At 45.6% G+C, this 18751-nt stretch overlaps 1 protein-coding gene across 1 annotated transcript in view; it reads left to right on the top strand.

Moving 5' to 3' along the window:
- Positions 1 to 18751, top strand: part of LOC126518501 (glutathione S-transferase 2-like) — a 54198-nt gene that overhangs the window by 24647 nt on the left and 10800 nt on the right. The window contains exons 2-3 of the mRNA XM_050168287.3: positions 6382 to 6440; positions 6753 to 6894. Coding sequence (XP_050024244.2) covers positions 6382 to 6440; positions 6753 to 6894 — 201 coding nt within the window. The remainder of the gene's footprint in view (positions 1 to 6381; positions 6441 to 6752; positions 6895 to 18751) is intronic.

The raw sequence follows: 18751 nt of genomic DNA on the forward strand, positions 1-18751 counted from the left end.
TAAATTCTTGGGAGTAATCTTTCACAAAAAATTAAATTTCCTGGGTCATGTAGAGAAAATAAAAATTAAGGCAAATAAAGCGTTAAATAGTCCGAAAGTGTTATCACATGGGCACTGGGGCTCTGACCGAACGTGCGTCTTACGTATTTACCAGTCTCTTGACGTACTAGTTCTGGGGAAACCCACAAGGTGGAGAGAAGTAATTAATAAAGGGAACATCAGACATCCACCTGTTCGTAGCACATGCTACAAAGGAAACCATTAATAAAGGTGAAATCTGACATCCGCCCGTTCGTAGCAAATGCTACAAAGGAGACCCTGAGTTTCCTTTGTAGCATTTGCTACGAATGGGTGGATGTCTGATTTTCCCTTCATTACTTCTCTCCACCTTGCGGGTTCTCGCAGAACTATTACGTCAAACTGTTGCCTTTGCTTTGAGTTGTTGACAAATTTGACTTCGCCCTGCCATCTGCTAGCCGCCTGGTTAGTTCAGATGGTAGAGTGGCTGCCCCGGAAAGGCGGTGGTCCCGGGTTCGAGTCCCGGACCAGGACGAATTTTTCTTCAACTGCGAGGCTTTTCTTTCGAGGAACCTGTTTGGATTTCCTTTGTAGCATTTGCTACGAACGGGTGGATGTCTGATTTTCCCTTTATTAATTACCGGTCTCTTGTGCGTAGCCTTCCAGACTACGGCTGCCTGGTTTATGGCTCAGCCAGACAGTCTTACATTAGACGACTTGAACCAGTACATAACCTTGGACTGCGACTGGAAAGTGTTGCCTGCAGAACATCAACTGTTCCAAGTTTATACGTTGAGTGTAATGAACCCTCCTTACAGCAGCGCAGAGCGTTACTCACTTTTTGCTACGTATTCAGAATTCATTCATCACCGCAACACATATACTACAACATCCCCACATAATGCAACTCACGCTTACGCTATGCAAATAAACCGAACATGATTAGGCCGCTTGTCCGGCAATCTGAGGAACATTGTCGGGATTGACGTTCCTCATGAAGTACTCCAGGTTGCTAAAGAATCACGATTGCCCCCGTGGTACGATTTCACACAGTTATGTGACTGGACATTAACGCACCTAAAGAAAAAATACACCCCACAGGAACACATCATACAAGAATTACAATATCAAAATTACGTGGAATTTTAATGATGGTTCTAAAAGAAAGGAACACGTGGGTGTGGGGGCCCTAACGGGAAAATTGAGAAACAAGTATTCGATTACTAAAACATGCCTCTTCTCACTGCAGAAGTTTATGCTATATGGGTTGTAGTTAAAAGGATTATCACTGACAAACACAAATAGTCAAATACACTGATTCCTTAAAGGGGCCCTCACCAGGCCTCATAGCAGATTTTGGTTATACGCTGGAAGTTCTTACGTGTCCTCTAGGGAGCGTTCTGCCGCAAAAGTTTTTTTACTCGGCTCATTAATAGACGAGATAGAAATATTTCAGTGCCGCGAGCCCATGATTTCAGCAGGCGGGCTCCACTGTCAAGCAAGACACTCTCTCCACTCGCCCCGTCTAGCCTACGCGAGCGAAATTCCTTCCCTACGTTCTCCCATACCGAACCTCGAGGATCGCGTGACGCAGACGTCACAGGCTCCGCCTTGATTTTTTTTTTGCTCCTCGCTTTTTTTCGGCGCTACGCACTTTCGCCGTCGGCGTCGCGCGCGAGCTGTTGTCTCTTTCGCGCAGCGCACGATTTTCCGCACTGTGCACAAGAAAACATGATAGCGGTATAATTCAGTGCTACACGAATACTGAGGCAGAACAAGCGGATCGCAGAGCATGATCACGCGCTGGAACGCGGTAGAAAATGGCATAGTTTAGGTACCTGCGCACGTGACCGCAGGACAGTGGGAACAAGCAGACGAAACGGAAGTGCATCTCTAGCTTCGGTGCCAAGTGAAAAAAAAAAACGCGCAGACATTCCGTTTGTGTGTTTTGTTATTTCTCTAAACTTAAATTCGTCAATTCAAGCAACAGACCACACAGATAACAGATGTTTTGCATAATTCTCGAAGTCACATGTCACCACTAGCGACGTCACAATGCGGACACGACTACGTAGGCGCAAAGCACGACTACGTCACCGTCCGGCTTGGAACACGGCGGCCGCGAGGACAAGAAAAAACGGCATTCGGTTTGCGATTTCAGATCTTTCCGCGGCTCGTAGCGATGTAATACTTTGCCGACACGATCGTTATTGCGCAATCTATGCTCTGCGCTTGTCAGTTCAAAATGACCAGACCTGGCGAGGGGCCCTTTAAGTACACTAAAGGCTCTACATCTGAAATCTGAGTGGGAACCCCTAAGTGGGAACATTTTAAACATGGTGGGGCTTAATAAATACGGAAGATGAATTCGTTTCTGCTGGGTCCTAAGGCATGTTGGCATGCCGGTTAATGAAGCAGCTGATATATGGGCATCGATGGCAGACTACAAAGGCATAACATACACTACTTCCATATAAAGATACTATCTGTACGATTAGGAAGGCCTCAACGTCCAAATGGCAACACGAATAGGACCATTGTGCAGACAAGCTACATCTTGCTAAACCCGTACTTGCTGAGTGAAAGTCGTGTTACCACCAGGAACGGTTCTTTGAAGTATTTTTATGCCGACTACGCATTGGGCACGCACACAAACGTGCGAGAAATGCCAAGAACCACTAACAGTTATACATATATTACTGACATGTACACATATTCAAGTACACAGACGAAAGCTTTTGCACAATTTATATAATTTACCCGTACCTTTATACCCTGCTTTAATTTTAGGTGATCTGATATTCCCATTACCTGACGTGCGTGAATTTCTAGAGAACATTCGCTTTTTATAAAACATAGGTTAACACAGCCTTTTTCTTCTTATACTGGCTCGTAAAACACCTCGCGTTTGGCGCAGCCTAGCCTTAGCCGCTTTTGCGTCACTAAACCACATTTAACTAACTGAAGGCGTCATTGACCGCTACGCTTGACAGACAGCACTGGGTGGAAAGGGTACCCCTAGTACTACTAGAGCTGCAAACAATCAAGGACGACCTCGAAGTCACCGCAGGCTAGATGCTCTACGGGTCAGCAATCCGCGTTCCAGGCCAGTTTTTTGGCCCCCAGTAAGGCACTCCGCTAGCGGCAGCGCAGCACTTCGGTTACATTCCTGGCTCGACTCGCTTCGACCTACACCCCCACGTGTCGCCCGCGGGCAGCCTGTGTTGTTTCCCAACAATGGACACAACCACGCCCGTATTTCTGCAACGCGACTCTATCAAGCCACCATTGAATCCTACCTATGAAGGCCCATTCCGTGTGCTTTCGCATTTAGAGAAAAGCTTTAAGATTAACATTCGCGGCAAAGAGACAGTATCGCGCGACCGCGTAAAAGCAGCCTATCTTTAACATTAACTTTTCATTCCTTCCGTCATTGTTACCGGAGCGTCCGGTATTCTAGTTGGGTGAGGGGCGGGGGGGTCTTGCAGAGACCGTGCGTCACTTCGTGTCCCCGTTCCTCGGAAATCGGTTGCCTTACCGTGGGAGTTATTGTCCCTTGCTCCGAAAATATAGTTTGCTTCGCCATTGTGGTTATTGTTCCCTGCTTGCCCGACTGGGGCGCCACCACTGCCAGTCGACAAACCTGCTTTTACTTTTTAATAAAGCCCATCGACTCTCAGTTCTCAAGCTGTAAAAACGTGTATTCCTTGCCTTCGCTAAACCTAGTTCCCAACAAATCCTATACAGAATTTGCATATACGCTTATGTCAAAGATGAGGAAATAGGTCAAGGAACAAAAAGCCTATAGTGATCACGCGAAGGTTCTTCAGTGCTTTGCACTTGAACCTGAGAACGTGAAGTACTGGGTTCAAGACAGACCAGAAGTTAGCACGGTAGCCAGAGCCCCTGAACCACAGCCGAGGAACTTGTGATACGTCGGGCTCGCGAAGTCAGCGACGGTCGAAAAGGCGACCCCAATTTCAGCCTTGGCAGGCTGAAATTGGATAAAAAAAGGAATTCTTTCAACGTCCTGAAGAGCGCGCTGATGAGTCAGCCCGTACTAAGATCGCCGGGCTACACGAGAAGGTTTGTGGTTCAGTGCAAGCGAGCGAGGCATAGGCATCGTACTATGCCAAAAGGTCGAGAGCGACGAGGAACAGCCTTTCTTTTACGCAAGTTGAAAACTCGCTAGTTCAGAACAGGTGTGCAGTGCTACTTAGAAAGAGTGCGCATGTCTCGTATGGGCTGTTAAAAATTGTCTTATCTTGCCGGCTCGAGGTTCGCCATCGAAACGGATCATTGTCCTCTAAAATGGTTGCAGAGAACGTCTTCCAAAAATGGCCGTCGCCTGCGTTGGAGTCTCGCTTAGCAGTAATATTCTTTCGAGATACGCTATAAAAAGGGGACTCTCAATGGCAATGCCGATGACTTGAGTCGAAGCCCCTAGATCTAGAATCAGCCTCAAACGTTTCATAAAACTCGTGTTCTTTTTTTCATGACGTAGAGATTGGAAGGGACTTATTTTGGTTTCCACAGTTGGGTTGAGTCATCTCTTTTGAAGCATATAACACGTTTATATGTGTATTTATTGTTGATTTAAGTTCTGTAGAACTGTCGTTTCTGAGCGGGAAATAAGCCTGGCGGAGCTCAGCGAGAATTTGTCTCGCGCTTGTTGACTGAGTGGCTAAGCCTCGGTGAAGCTCTGGAGACGCATGCTGGCAACTGTTGCAGACCCTTTCAAGGCACCTAGACTCGGACCGAGACGTTGAGCAACGTTGAAAAACACCCACAGTGTTTCGTACTCAGGAGAGCTGTGAGACAACCAGCGACGACTACAAGCACCGACCTCCGTCATCCCTTTGGCCAGCGGATGTCGTCCCCTACCCATCAGGATCTCCTTCGTTGGCGGGGCAGTCTGTAACGGTTCACTTTGTGAACGGTTACGTGCCTAATCGTCACGCTCGTCAACACGAAAATACTTGTTCGTGGATTGTGTGCGACGGGATTATGCGTGGAATGTGCAAATATTACTCCCCTCTGTCCTACGTTCAGCCCCCCTACGCCAAGGAGTGGTATCCCTCGCATGACCCCCTGTTTGGGTTGCCTCGAGGTGGCCTACGTTCACACCCTCTACGCCAAGGAGTGGGTTCTCTCGTATGACACTGTGTGGGTTGGCACGACGTGACCTAGGTTCACCCTCTGTGCACCAGGGAGTGGTTTCCCTCACGTGACCCTCTTTGTAAGTTGACCTGACGTGTTCTGACAAGGCCCTCCAGGGAACAGCAGAGAATGAGGTGGCCTGGGTGGTGGAGGGTATAAGAAAGGCAGCGAGCCGCCACGTGTGGTGACATCTATGCCCTTGCGTACAAGTGCACGCACGCTGAACGTTTTTGTATTTTCCTTGGAGCACACCGCACACCCGTAACGATGCATTAAACTTCTGTTATTTGTTTTTACATCACGTCATCTTCCCTGCCGAACTCTCCACTATGGTCAACCTGGTTCGAGCTCCAAGTAGATGCTGATGGTGACAAAACCCCGTCCCCTTAACACTCAATTCTCGCACACAACGCAACTCGTGGTCATAACCTGCTAGTATGGTGCGCCGATGGAAGTAGCATAGTTATTAGAAGTGTGCAAACTATTCAGCACCCTTTGTCGCCTTGTATGCTTATACGGCTTCGTGTCGAACTGGTAACCGTTTTTCTTTCCGTGTTTGATTCGGGTTCAGGCACGTTTCAAAACCACCGTCGTGGTTTCTCAGGGGCATTGGCGTCGACGCACGCGGTCGCTGGATCAAATCCCGACCGCAGCAGCTGCGTTTTCACGAGGGACAAATGCAAAAATGCTCGTGCACCCTGTATTTAGTCCCCGTTACAGAATTCCAGGTGGTCGAAATTAATCGGGAGACCCCAACTACTGCGTGCCTCATAATCAGATCATGGTTTTAGCACCTAAAACCCCAGTTTTCTTTAACGTTCCAAAAATATCGGATCGTGTTCTCGTTCAGTTCTGTCCCAAGTTGCGGTTCGGTAAGGTTCTCAGTTTGGGCTGGGGTTCGGTTCGACAAGCTGGCCACCCGCGGCTGCCCGTGACGCACTGCAAAACCCCGGAGGCAACGTGCCGGGAACATCAATTTCGCTAATCACCAGGTGCCCGAGTCGTCTGCTTACGTGCTATTCAAAGGGTGCTTACGAGAAACTTACATTTCCTAGCGCTGTAGGCACCTAGATTGCTTCAATAGATACGTGTACTACTAATTTACGAGCACTTTGACTAAACTGAAGTATGCGTGCCGTTGGACTTGGTAATTTCCAGCTTTGCAGAGTTCGTATTGACCCTTTGTTTTATTTTTTTTTTCAGCTTAATCCCTTTCATATGGTGCCCACTCTCGTTGACAATGGCTTCGTCGTTTATGAAAGGTACGAAGCAACACATTTGCGCGAGCGCGGAACAGGCAGCGCAGGCCTGTTAACATCTTTAAACCTGTTCAATTTCACCCATTGTATTTGTCAAGCTGTGCTGAGACAAGTTTTCGCACGAGACAAAACTTAAATCTTTTACTGTGTGTCTACACAAAGTTCTGCGAATGCGTGAAATGAAACGATTTCGTTACCTGGTTCCTGAGCTTCTCAACGCTTGTTCACCATGGCTGTTCATTTGCTTGTCGCCCTCTATGCAATCTTGCTGCATCGTTGCTCCCAGCTGTCTCACTCCTCCTTTTCTTCTCGCAGCCTCGCCATCGTCTACTACCTGCTGCGAAAGTACGCTCGCAAATCCGAGTTGTACCCCGAATGCATTAGGCGGCGCACCCTCGTCGATCAGGTTCTCCACACCGTGGCTTGCAGCATTCGGCCTCCCCATATTATCTTCTTTGTGAGTACCAATATTTTAAGTATTCTTCCCCTCTCGGTAAATGGCCATGTAACACAGTCCTGAGCAGCCAACCTTTCCACAGTTTGGATCATTGCGTCCGACTACGTGCTCTAGGCGACATAACCTCCCTAGTGTTTTTAGAAGCTGCCCAGGTACGCTTTCCACAGTCCAACGGGGAATATGGCGACGTCCCGGGGGCGACGGTTGCGAAGACCTAAGCTACTACGAGAACACTGTCTGGATTCGTGGTAGGTTGTAGGGCGACATCCTCGAATGGAACAGCGCAAAAGACAGGACGAGAGTGCGGCAAACGCAAACATTCTATTCAAAGCCATTGCACGAGGGGTTGACTCACATATTTCCAGCGTTTTTATCAGCCTATGGAACACGCCATAATTGCTCTGCCCATATAGGTGGCAATCAACGCTAAACTTCCAGCTATGTAGCGAAACAGTCGCCAATACATTATACGTGGCCACGTTAGCAAATCGTGTTTGCTCTTAGTTGAAGTTCTCACATTCAACTGCTAAATTTCCCCTCGCATGTCTAATCACCGGCCAGGTTCACTGCGTTTTTCAGTCTACCTAAGTGTCTAGAGGTAGACACGTTTGCTTCCTTTACCGCTCAGCCACCTGCGTTTGTTCTCGCTTTAGTAATGTGCAAGTGTTCGGGATTTCCTTTAGAATCCAGGCCCGTATTCACAACGCAGTTCCTATGCCGCCGCCATCCATAAAAATACCTGCCGGTCAACTTATAACTCATGTGGCCAGCTAACAGTTAACTACACCCGCCGTGGTTGCTTAGTGGCTATGGTGTTGGGCTGCTAAACACGAGGTCGCGGGATCGAATTCCGGCCACGGCGGTAGCATTTAAGTGAGCGCGAAATACAAAAAAAAAACCTTAATTAGATTTAGGGGCACGTTAAAGAACCCCAGGTAGTCCAAATTTCTGGAGTCCCCCACTACGGCGTGCCTCATAATCAGATCGTGGTTTTGGCACGTAAAACCCCATATTTCAATTTTTTAACAGTTAACTTCAATTCAGTCTTTATTTTTCTCTTGTACAGAGGAGACAGGACTAAAAACTCGTAAGCTTGACAGAGGTCCTGCCCCATTTATCCACTTGGCAGTACAGTACACAGGCACAGATTTTCAATTTTCCAAATAAACACTGAAACGAAATAACCAAACACTTTGTAAAAAGCAGCGCTATGCATTGCAGCACGAACATAGGTATTAGAAAAACAAATAACTGGTCATGGGGAAACGAAAAGAATACGAGGTATAGGTTTAAACTGAGTTCAATATTACGTAATCTTGCTAAGAAAAAATCGCATAATAATATCACTTGAATGCTCAAAGGGGTCAAACAATTTCGTTTAATTTATTTAATACTGGTAGAGTATAAGAAAGAGACTGCTCAGTATAATATGCCCTAGGCGTCGGCACTAGCCAAATTTCTTTGTCTAGTCTGCAGGATATGCTTGTTTTTCTCAAGGTTTTCCTGATAACAAACATATTGTTCATCACTTTGTGAAGAGCGTTTATATATAATTAAAATTCTATAATTGTATAAACTATAGATTGGCAGGATTTCATATTTAAAAAAAAACAGGTCATGTGTGCGGGAACAATAAGGAAGACCAGCAATGCATCTTACAGCTCTTTTGTGAAGAAGGTGAAGCTTGGATAAATTTGTGACACCCGTAGTGCCCCAAACAGTACAAGATTGCAAAAGAGAAAGAACTAATGAGTTGTATAGCAATAGCCTAACTTTGACAGGAAAAATACCGCGCAGGCGCAACATGACACCGACAGCTGAAGACACTTTTGATCTGATATAGTCAACATGATCATTCCAAGTCAAATGCTTCGAAAATATAACGCCAAGGATTTAAACAGAATCTACGATTTCCACAGTATCTGAGCTTAAGAACACGTTCAACGGCCTAGAAATTCTTTCCTTTTGGAAAGTACAATATTATTTTTGTCTTTCTAGAATTAATCTTCAAACAATTTGATTTTGCCCATGTATTTAATGCATTCAGCGTTCTGATTCCTTTCTCTTCAATGTCACTTTCTGATCTCCCGGATATGAACACCGAAGTGTCATCAGCGTGAGATACAATCTTTCCATCAGTTACACATTGCACAATATCATTCATATAGATTAAAAATAGGAGCGGTCCCAAAATGCTTCCTTGGGGGACTCCTGACAAGTATTTTGTATTGAAGACAACGAATTTTTGAAGTCTACATATTGTGTTCTGTTCGACAAATAAGATTTCATAGGATCGTGAGCTTTTCCTCGGACACCATAGTTTGCCTGTTTATGTGTTAAAATCCTGTGGTTTATGAAGTCAAAAGTCTTCGTAAAATCTATATATATATGCATGCACCTATTTCCTTATTTTGAAACATATCTATAATTTCTTTTTGAGTCAGTAATGCTGTTTCAGTGGATCTATTCTTTCGAAACCCGTGCTGAAAGTCAAGGAACAGGTTATGTTTTTCAAAGAAAGATAGTACCCTACCATGCATTAATTTTTTTATACCCTTCGAGAACACCGGCAGTATAGAAATTGGACGAGAGTTACTAATAAAATTCTTGTCGCCGCTTTTAAAAACCGGTATCACTCGAGCCATTTGCAGTGCCTTTGGAAATACAGCGGTAGATAATATGAGATTGTAAATGTGAGCAACAGCGGGGCATATTAGGTGAAGAACATGTTTAATGGGCGCTACTTGGAGACCAGTTGCATCTACTGACTTGCCATTTTTAATACTACTTATGCACGAGAAAACTTCTGTGTAGTTCGTGGGCGCAACGAAAAGGGATGATGGACAGCTGATTCCCTTCATGGATCCAATGTAATTATGGCTGCACTCGACCTGACTCTGAGATGCCTGTAAAATAAAGAAATTGTTGAAAGCGTCAGCTAAACAGGTCCCATAAATTCGTTTTCCTTCATGTTGAAAGTTTTCGGAAGTATCACGGGTATTTAGTTGCAATAAGCAATTCAGCTTTCGCCAGATTACATCCGATCGCTGTTCTTCAGGGCTCCAAAATACATTTGTGAAATAGGCGTCTCGAGCCATTCTTAGTTTTGATGTTAGATTATTTCTGTACTTATTGAATTGCCGAAGCAACTCTTAATCTTTTGATTGTACAAACTGTGCGTACAATCGGTTCTTATGCTTGATCATTTGGAGCAAGTCGGACGTCATTCAGGGTTTCTGTGCTTTTGATGACGTGGCTGTCTTAGTGGAAAATGTGCATCATATATAGCCTTGAATGCAGTGATGAACTTAAGGTAAGCGGTATCACTACTATCTGCCTCGAAAACGTGGTTCCAGGTCTGTTGGCTAATCGCAGAAAGAAAGGATTCAAGATTTTTTTTCGTTATTTTCTATAAATTTTTATCATTTAAACAAACCTTATTATTAAACATTAAATTAAACAACTTACTTCTAAACAAACAACACGTTCACGAATTCGTTCGGTGGCGCGCTCGATTTACACTCTACGGTATCGCATGTGCTGGCGATTCGTCGCAAGAAATTTAAGTGCATGTTAAGTCCTAATCAAAAATACGCTGTCTTTACACGAACCTTCGCTAAAGGACATTGAAGCAGGAATCACTGCTGCAGGGGAGCATGTCTTGACCTTTGGAGCAATTTTTTAAAGTGACACTAAAGGCAAATATTCAGTCAAGCTAAAGTGATAGATTGGTGCTCGAGAATCTCTAAGGCATCAATATCATCGCGAACAGAGCCGTAAGAATCGAGAAATTGAAGTAAATGCAGCACATGATTAGAAACTCCCTGGAACATTCAATTACTTGCCCGATGACGAAAGCACTCCTCAGTTAAATTTTGTCACTAGTACTCAACCCCTCGTTGCACAAATCATCCTTGTATTATAAGATGAAATAAAATGCTGCTTGCTCAGTTCTATTTATTACTTCTAGAAAATAGAACTAATTGAAATAACCCTGACAACGACGCCGGCGGTCGAAAGGTTTCGTTTTCGTTGGACTCCGCGCCGCCCACGCTTTGCGTTTCAGCAGTTATCGCGTAGAGCCGCGCTGGTTTAGCTGGCCCGCGAAACTCGCACAAACTGCAAGTAGCGGAGAATTCCACTTACATGTGATGTCGCGGGATGCCCGAACGGTCTACGCCACTTGACCAAAAAGTAGCTGCAGCGGCGAATGCGCCCCTCTGTCTTGGCTCGGTACCGCCGTCTGCGGGGCGCCGCTTTACTCGCCGATGGTAGCAAAGGGTGGTGATGGCTGGATGGATGGGTCCTATGAGCGTCCCCCTTGGAACGGGGTGGTGGTTTGCGCCACCAAACTCTCGCTATTATTCTGCCTAATGTCCTGCCTAGGTTAAAACAGAAAAAAAAAAACCACTATGAACGCCCACCAAATTTTCTGATTCCCTATTGCGAACTGTGCTTTTGTACGTCTCCTTTTTCTTGTCGTTCCCTACTTTTCTTCCACCAATACTCCAATCGCCTCTTACTAATCCCTATTGCAGACATGTTTACTTTTCCACTGCTCTCGCTGAACCCAAGGGCTTCAAGGAGGCCTGTGGTGCCTAAATCGACCGCTGGGTAGACGTCTTCACATTCTATAAAACATGCTCCGTAGTTTCCCTAGCTTTACCGCTGCAAGCACATGCTTCTTCTTCCTTCTTATATCTCGCTTTATAGGTACGTATTCTAAGGTATCCCGATCTCGCTTCGAAAAGTAATGAGCTTCCCTTTGAGTTATCATAAATTGTTTCTTTCCTGATTTCGTTTTTTTCTCTTAAGTAGTTACTCACGGCAGCTTTATTTTCCATTGCCACCACCCAGGAGTTTATTGCAGCCTCTCCGACTTTCTGCTTGACGTTCTTTGTTGCTGTGTTGCCCACCTTACAGGCCGCATACTTGCTGGTAAGCTTCCTAGTTCTTTTCCTCCACTGTGAATCAATATTTATCCTGTACAGATACCTCAACACTCTTAGCCCATTTACTTTCTTCCATATTCCTCAGTCGTTCTTCATACTCAGTTTCACTGCGAGCTTCCCTCACTTCAAAACTAGTCCAGCCCAAATCACCCTGCACAGCTTCATTTGTAGTCTTCCCGTGAGCGCCCAATGCGAGGCGACACACTGACCTTTGGTTCTCATCGAGTCCTGATTGTACCCATGATTTAAAGCGAACAACCGCATTTCTAAAAGTAAGTCCTGGAACCATTACCTTTCCACATACCTCGGAGCACCTCGTACCTATTGCATCCCCATAGCGCTCTGTGCTTCATTATGGCTGCATTCCTTTTCACCCTTCACTGTTATTGTTTTTTCCTGTGTTTCCATATATCTATTGCCTTCGTTTATCAATACACCTAGGTACTTATATTCTGTTACCCGAGGTATTTCCTTGCCCTGTATCGCCAGGTTCTGTTCACTGTTTTCATTGAATACAATAACACCTGATTTTCTAACACTAAATTTCAAACCTAAATTGTTGCCTTCCTGTGCACAGATATTAGCGAGTCGTTGCAAATCACTTCGCTTGTTAGCTAGCAACACAATGTCGTCCGCATAAAATAAACCTGGAAGCTGCTTCTCTGCTACTGTACCCGCCTGTTTGTATGAGAGATTAAAGCCGATATTACTTCCTTCTAGCGCCTTCTCCATCCTCACCCCGCACATCATAAACAGCAGTGGGGATAAAGGGCACCACAGCCTCAGTCCCTTGTTGATATGAACTTTCTCCTCGCTCCTCATCCCTTCCCATTCAACGCAAACGGTATTTTCTAGGTAAATCTCTCAAAAGCTGTAGGCAATCGTCACCTAAGACTTCCGCTTCCCAAATATCCCACAAAATGTTGCGATCTGCGTTGTCATACGCTCCCGTAATGTCTAAAAAGGGCACATATAACGGTCTGCTTTCTACTCTTGATATTTCAATACACTAAGTAAGAACAAATAAGTTATCATCCATACACCTACCTATTCTGAAACCATTCTGAAGTTCTCCCAAAATGTCATTATTCTCTGCCCATGCTTGCAGCTTTAATTTGATTGCCTGCATTGCTAGCCTGTAGATTACCGATGTAATGGTCAACGGTCTATACGAGTGAATTCTGTCTTTCTCCCCCTTACCTTTATAAATTAAATTCATTCTACTTTGTCGCCAACTGTCTGGTATTCGTCTATCTTTTAAAGTTTTTTCCACTGCTTTCACCAGAGCTTCCTCACTTTTTGGTCCTAGTTCATTAATCAGCCTAACTGGAACCTCGTCTAGCCCTGTGGCTGTGCGCTTAGGAATTTTCTCTTCGGCCTTCTTTCACTTGAAATTTGTCAGCACCAGCTCCTTTTCCACCTGCGTCTCTTTCGTGTTCTTTTTTTCCTCAAATACAACCTCTCATTGCCTTGGAAAGATTCGGGTGTTATTTTTCGGATGTAATTTATTGCCATTTCTCCTTCCAGTCTGTTTTCATCTTCGTCTAGGATATGTTGTATTATTGTTGACTTCCTGCCTAACAATTTCATGTGGTTCCAAAATATTCTAGGTGCGGCCTTCTTTTTCTCACATATTTCTGACAACCAACGTTCACTTTCACCTTTTATCTTTGCTTGCACCAGTATTTGAACCATAGACTTTTTCTCCGGGTATATTTCCCATTTACTGGTTACTTCATCCTGTGGCAACTGCGCGTTCTTCGCCTGTCTGTGCTCTCGGGATGCTTTCTGTCGTTCAGCGATCGCTTCTCGTATCTCCCTGTTCCACAAGCTTTTCGGTTACTTTTTTTCTTTCCAATGAACATGTTGTATCTCTTTCCGTATTTCTGTCGTTATAACACTTAGCTGACTATGCAACGGCGTATGCAACGTCTCCGTGCCCCCAGTTAGTGGCGCGACATTTGAATTTCGATAAAGGTATTCGAGCCCTTCATATGCAATTCTCTCGTAAATGAAAAATTTCTTGGCCAGAAACAAGCGCTGCGAGGTTTGTGGAATGGTATTTAAACTGTCCACGTCAACTTAGTGTTTGCCTTTAATGTCCCTTTAAAGCAAATAGCCTTCTCTGGCTCTTTTGGGCGTTTTCGTGATTGATCGGGGATTGGATCGGCAAGGTAAAGAGTAGCTCCCTTGCTCTATTCCTCGCCAGCTCATCTCTCTCTCTCTCTCTCTTTCGTTCGCTTGAGCATTTCCCTTACATTTGCAGTCATCGTCGATGGTTCCTGTGCAATGTTTTCTTTGTACACTGACGCCATAAAGGATACCTAGTGTGTGAGCTATCCCTTGATTTATTATTGCGATAGCAATTATATGGACACTCCAGGCATATTTTTGCTAGAGGCGTTGCCGTCGCCGTGATACTCCGTACAAAGTTCAAGGGTGATAACACCATCGCCGCGCGTTGTGTGCTGTATGTGCGAGTGAAAGTACGCCAGGGAAGCCGACTCGGGGCTCAATCTGGCTCGTGCGAAGGCAGAAAGCAGGCCAAACACGTTGTCTTCCGTCGCGCGAAAGGCCTTGGGGGGAATGGGAGGGAGGGAAGTAGAGAGAGCGAGAGGAGGTTGGGGCGGGCGGGCGGCGTTGTGCTCCGAGAGCAAGCGCGAATTTCGAGACCGGGTGCAAGCGCAACTGATGGTCGTGGCCATAGGCGTGGTTCAATCTCAAGCGCCATATATGGAGAAAAGTGAGGAGGCAACGCTCGAGGGAGGGGGGGGGGGTAGATTCGACTTTGCCAACAAGCGCCTACGTTACACGGCCGCGCACACGTATCTAGAAAGGGGGCATCCACCCAATCGTAGCATGTCTCATTTTCTCTTAAATTATTACTTCTCTCCACTTTTCGGGTTTCCGCAGAACTATTACGTAATATCTATAAAGGTATCTACGGACAGCTCATACCTTTGTGCGCGCTGTGTTTTCGCCGCTCTTGCGTTGAAGCGATAGGCCGCACGACGGTCACTTCGCTCGCTGCTGCTGCCGCCGCGCTTGCTTACACCGGTGTTTTGACAGCGAGTGTCCACGCTCATCGAGTAATATGTTCGCCTGTTTGTGTGCGCTGACACCGCGCTTTTTATTTCGCTTAGTAAGCGAATATTTCCAAGTTCATACGACCGATAAAACTATTATCCTTCTTTTTATAGCTGTCTACTAATTTGCTATCTCAATCGATGCTTCGCCTTTCGAGCACGGCTGCGAATTTTTTTTCTCTTGTGAAGTTCCATGTCTTGTTACTAGTCAGGTTGTTCTCACTAACGTGATGCATGCCTGTGGTGAATGCCATACCATGTCTTAATATCGCGAAGTTGTGCAGTCTTACTTGAATTGCAGCTTAAGAGCAAGCTTTAGCTCGAGCCCAACTCCGACGCGGCCTATTCAAATACATGTAAAAACGCAAAGACGTTTTTCTGAGATAACCCCTGGACCGATTTTAATTAAATTTGTTGAATTTTAGAAAGTTAAATTATAGTGACTGATGGAAGTGGAATTTCGATTTTGGCTTGAACTTTGTTAAAAAGATTTTCAAAAATTCGGAAGTTTGAAAATATAGAAGCCCCAAGTTTACAAATAGCTCTGCATCAAGAACAGATATCGCGGTTCTGTAAACGGCATCCATTAAATAAATCAAGGCGGGCAAATTTCATGTCATTTTACATCGAACGTGAATTTGTTACGTTGTTTACGAGGGTTCTGCAAAAGTTGTAATTACATATTATTAATTTTTTTTTTATATTCATGTGTAAGATGTCAAATTTGTCCGCTTTAGATGTGCTATCAGATACAATTCACAGAATTGCGATATCATTTTTTCCTGCTGAGTTAGAGTTGTCAACTTTATAGTTTCATTTTCTGAAAATTTGCGATTTTTGCCAATTTCTAATAAAAAAATTGACGACTAAATTGAAAACTCGAAACAAACAGTCACTAGATTTTAAGTTTTTCTTTTAAATGCAATAAACCCCGTCAAATTTGGTGCAGTGGTTGCCGAGAAAAACGAATTCTCCTTTTACATGTATTTAGATAGGAGCAACTGAGCTAAAGCTTCCTCTTAAATATGTATTATCATCTGCCCTCGTGATGACCCATCGTGGTGGCATAGTTGCTTTGGCGTTGAGCTGATAAGACCGAGGTCGCGGGATCGAATCCTGGCCACGGCAGCCGCAATTCGATAGCGGTGATATTCAAGAACGCCCATCTGCCGTATATTTGGTGCATGTTAAGGAAGCCCAGGTGGTCAAAATTCCGCAGTCCCACACTACGGCGTGCCTCATGATCAAATCGCAGTGTTGGCGTGTAAAACCCCAGAATTAAATTTTGTCCTCGTGATATCTTTATTTTATTATTTCAATGGCCATTTTAGTGATCTTCGTTATTTATCCGGAGACTGCTATTCACAAGCTGACTTGTAAATTGTGTAAAGTACAATAAAAAGCGTATAAGATTTCTGCTATCCTGTTTTCTTCTCGTTGAAGTTGAAATTTTCATTACCTCCCGCATCCGTGCTACTTATTATTCGCGTTTATTCTGAATATATTTAAAGGGACACTAAAGGTTACTATTAAGTCAACGTGGACTGTTGAAATACCATCACAGAAACCTCGAAACGCTTGTTTCGTGCCAAGGAGAGACATATTTTAAGAGAAAATGCGTTCTGAAGCGTCCGCGTACCTCTAGCGCAGTTCAAATCGCCCGCCCTCCGGTCGAGGAGTACTGACATCATGGTTATGGTGGCTAGAAGGGGGAGGTGGCGCCAGCGCCGGCATATCCGCCGAGAAAGCGCGATCCACTCGTTCATGCGCTGCCGCAAAGGCCGCGGTGGCGCTGCGGTCAGCTTAGCGATGCAGTCACGCGGTTGCGCGCGTGTGCAGCTTCCCGCGGTGTCTGGCCGGCGCGACAGCGTTCCTGTTTCTTCGCGGCTGCCAAAGTGTTCTCTCGTTTATGGCAATATGTGTTTCGCTGCTGACATGTTAATGTGAGTGCCGGACTTCGCCGAATAGATGAATTCCCACGCAAAAAACGCGAGGCAGCGTCACTGCTTCGCCCCTGGCTGCACGTCCGGCTGTGTCGTCGAGGCAGCAGGGAGGGTGCTCTAAGTTGCATATTTCTTCAAGGTCGAACGTCTTAATTTTTTATTTAGTGAAAAGTGATATCCTTGCCTCCCCATTTCTTAGTGGGTGTTCAATGTTTAATGTTTTTCTTTCAAATTACACAGAAGCATGTGTAAATGTGATATCTTGTATTTTGAATTACCCTGAATGTATGATGTACAGTGCTTTGCTATTACTACGATGTGCAATAAATTTTTGCTATGCTTTGTATTACCTGTTCTGAACCCCATTCACATTTTTTAGGAGTAAGTTGACGCTTCATATTACTGAAACTTAAGGAGTGGAAGACACCGGCCAAAGAACAACCAACCTTTTTTTCTCTCGTTTAATACCCCTTTTAATTTCCTTTTTGCATATTCCTTTATGCCCTGAGGCAATCAACGTTATTTAAAAAATGCAATAGCACGGACCCGAAACATATTTCCATCCTAATTCTTTTGGTCTGTGTCTCCTACTGTCGTCATGCACTATCTTGACCACACAGGACTCATTCGGACCCTTCAATTCCTGAAACTGAAATGATTCCCGAATAACGCTTTAGATACGCCGATGTGTTACGCAGCAGATGTATTGCAGAGGCAACCACTCGATTTTAATGGTTTTGTTTGTGGGGTTTCACGTGCCAAAGTGACTCAGGCTACGAGAGATGCCGTAGTGGAGGCATGAAGGACTCTGTAAATTTCGACCACCTGGGGTTCTTTGACGTGCACTAACATCGCACAGCAAACGGGCGCCTTGTCTTTCGCCTTCATCGAAAAGCGGCCGCCGCGGCCGGGATGCCATCCCTCATCCTTGGGCACAACAATTGGACGCCCTAACCACTGCACCACCACGGCTTAAAATTGCATTCTGTCAGTCGTAGTCACGTTCGACTAGCGTTTAACGAGCTAAACCATTGCTTGCAACAAATATCACTGAAAGGCCGACGCGCTGCGTGCACGGCAGGCCTGCGTCCTTGCGTATGCTCAAAGCCAGCGGCGCGTACCATGCATCGGATTACGGCCAACAGCGCCACCTACGCCCGGCTTGAAATGGAGGAGCGGCTTCCATCCGCCGTTGGCGTCACCTCTCCCATCTAGCCACCATATCATGGTCTCATAGTGACGTTGCGCCATCGGTGAGTAGAACAGCGTCCGCAGACGGCGCTACGGCTATTCTGCGCAAAACGCAAACGCGCGGCCAGAAACAGAGCCAAGACAGCCGACAGCAGAGCGAAAGCGGGAGTATGGTGGCTAGCGGAAAGAGAAACGAATTACATCCAACGGCACACGGAGAGTCCGTTTTTGTTAAACTATAGGCTGCGGCGAGCTCGCAGCGTGGTCGGCGTGGTCTGTGAGAAGTGACGAGCCTTTTCGCACTCGCAACAGGGCATAAAAGAGTGCGAATCGACGCAAAATTCGGCCTAGAAACGTGCTTCGCCACAGCCAGGGCTCAATACGATCCAAGCTGGCACGAACCAGATGTCGTTTCCCGCACTGCCACCAGGCGCCGCTACTATACGCGGCGTGCACGCCGATGGCCGCGCCACTGGTGGCGGCCTTGCGCAGAACGCATGGGAGAGGAGCGAGCCGCGCGCCGTAGCACGCCGTAGTTTGTTGCGTCGCTGATAGTGCTTCTCCGTCTTATTTGTGTTTTCAGAGCAAAATAAGCAACACCCTTCGCATGTGTGGGATGGCCAAAGCTTCCGAAGAATGTCGAAGAGGAATTGTTGCAGGGTGGGGGGGCTCAAATACCGGCGAA

Source organism: Dermacentor andersoni, chromosome 1 (genome assembly GCF_023375885.2).
Source record: "Dermacentor andersoni chromosome 1, qqDerAnde1_hic_scaffold, whole genome shotgun sequence".
NCBI lineage: Eukaryota > Metazoa > Arthropoda > Arachnida > Ixodida > Ixodidae > Dermacentor > Dermacentor andersoni.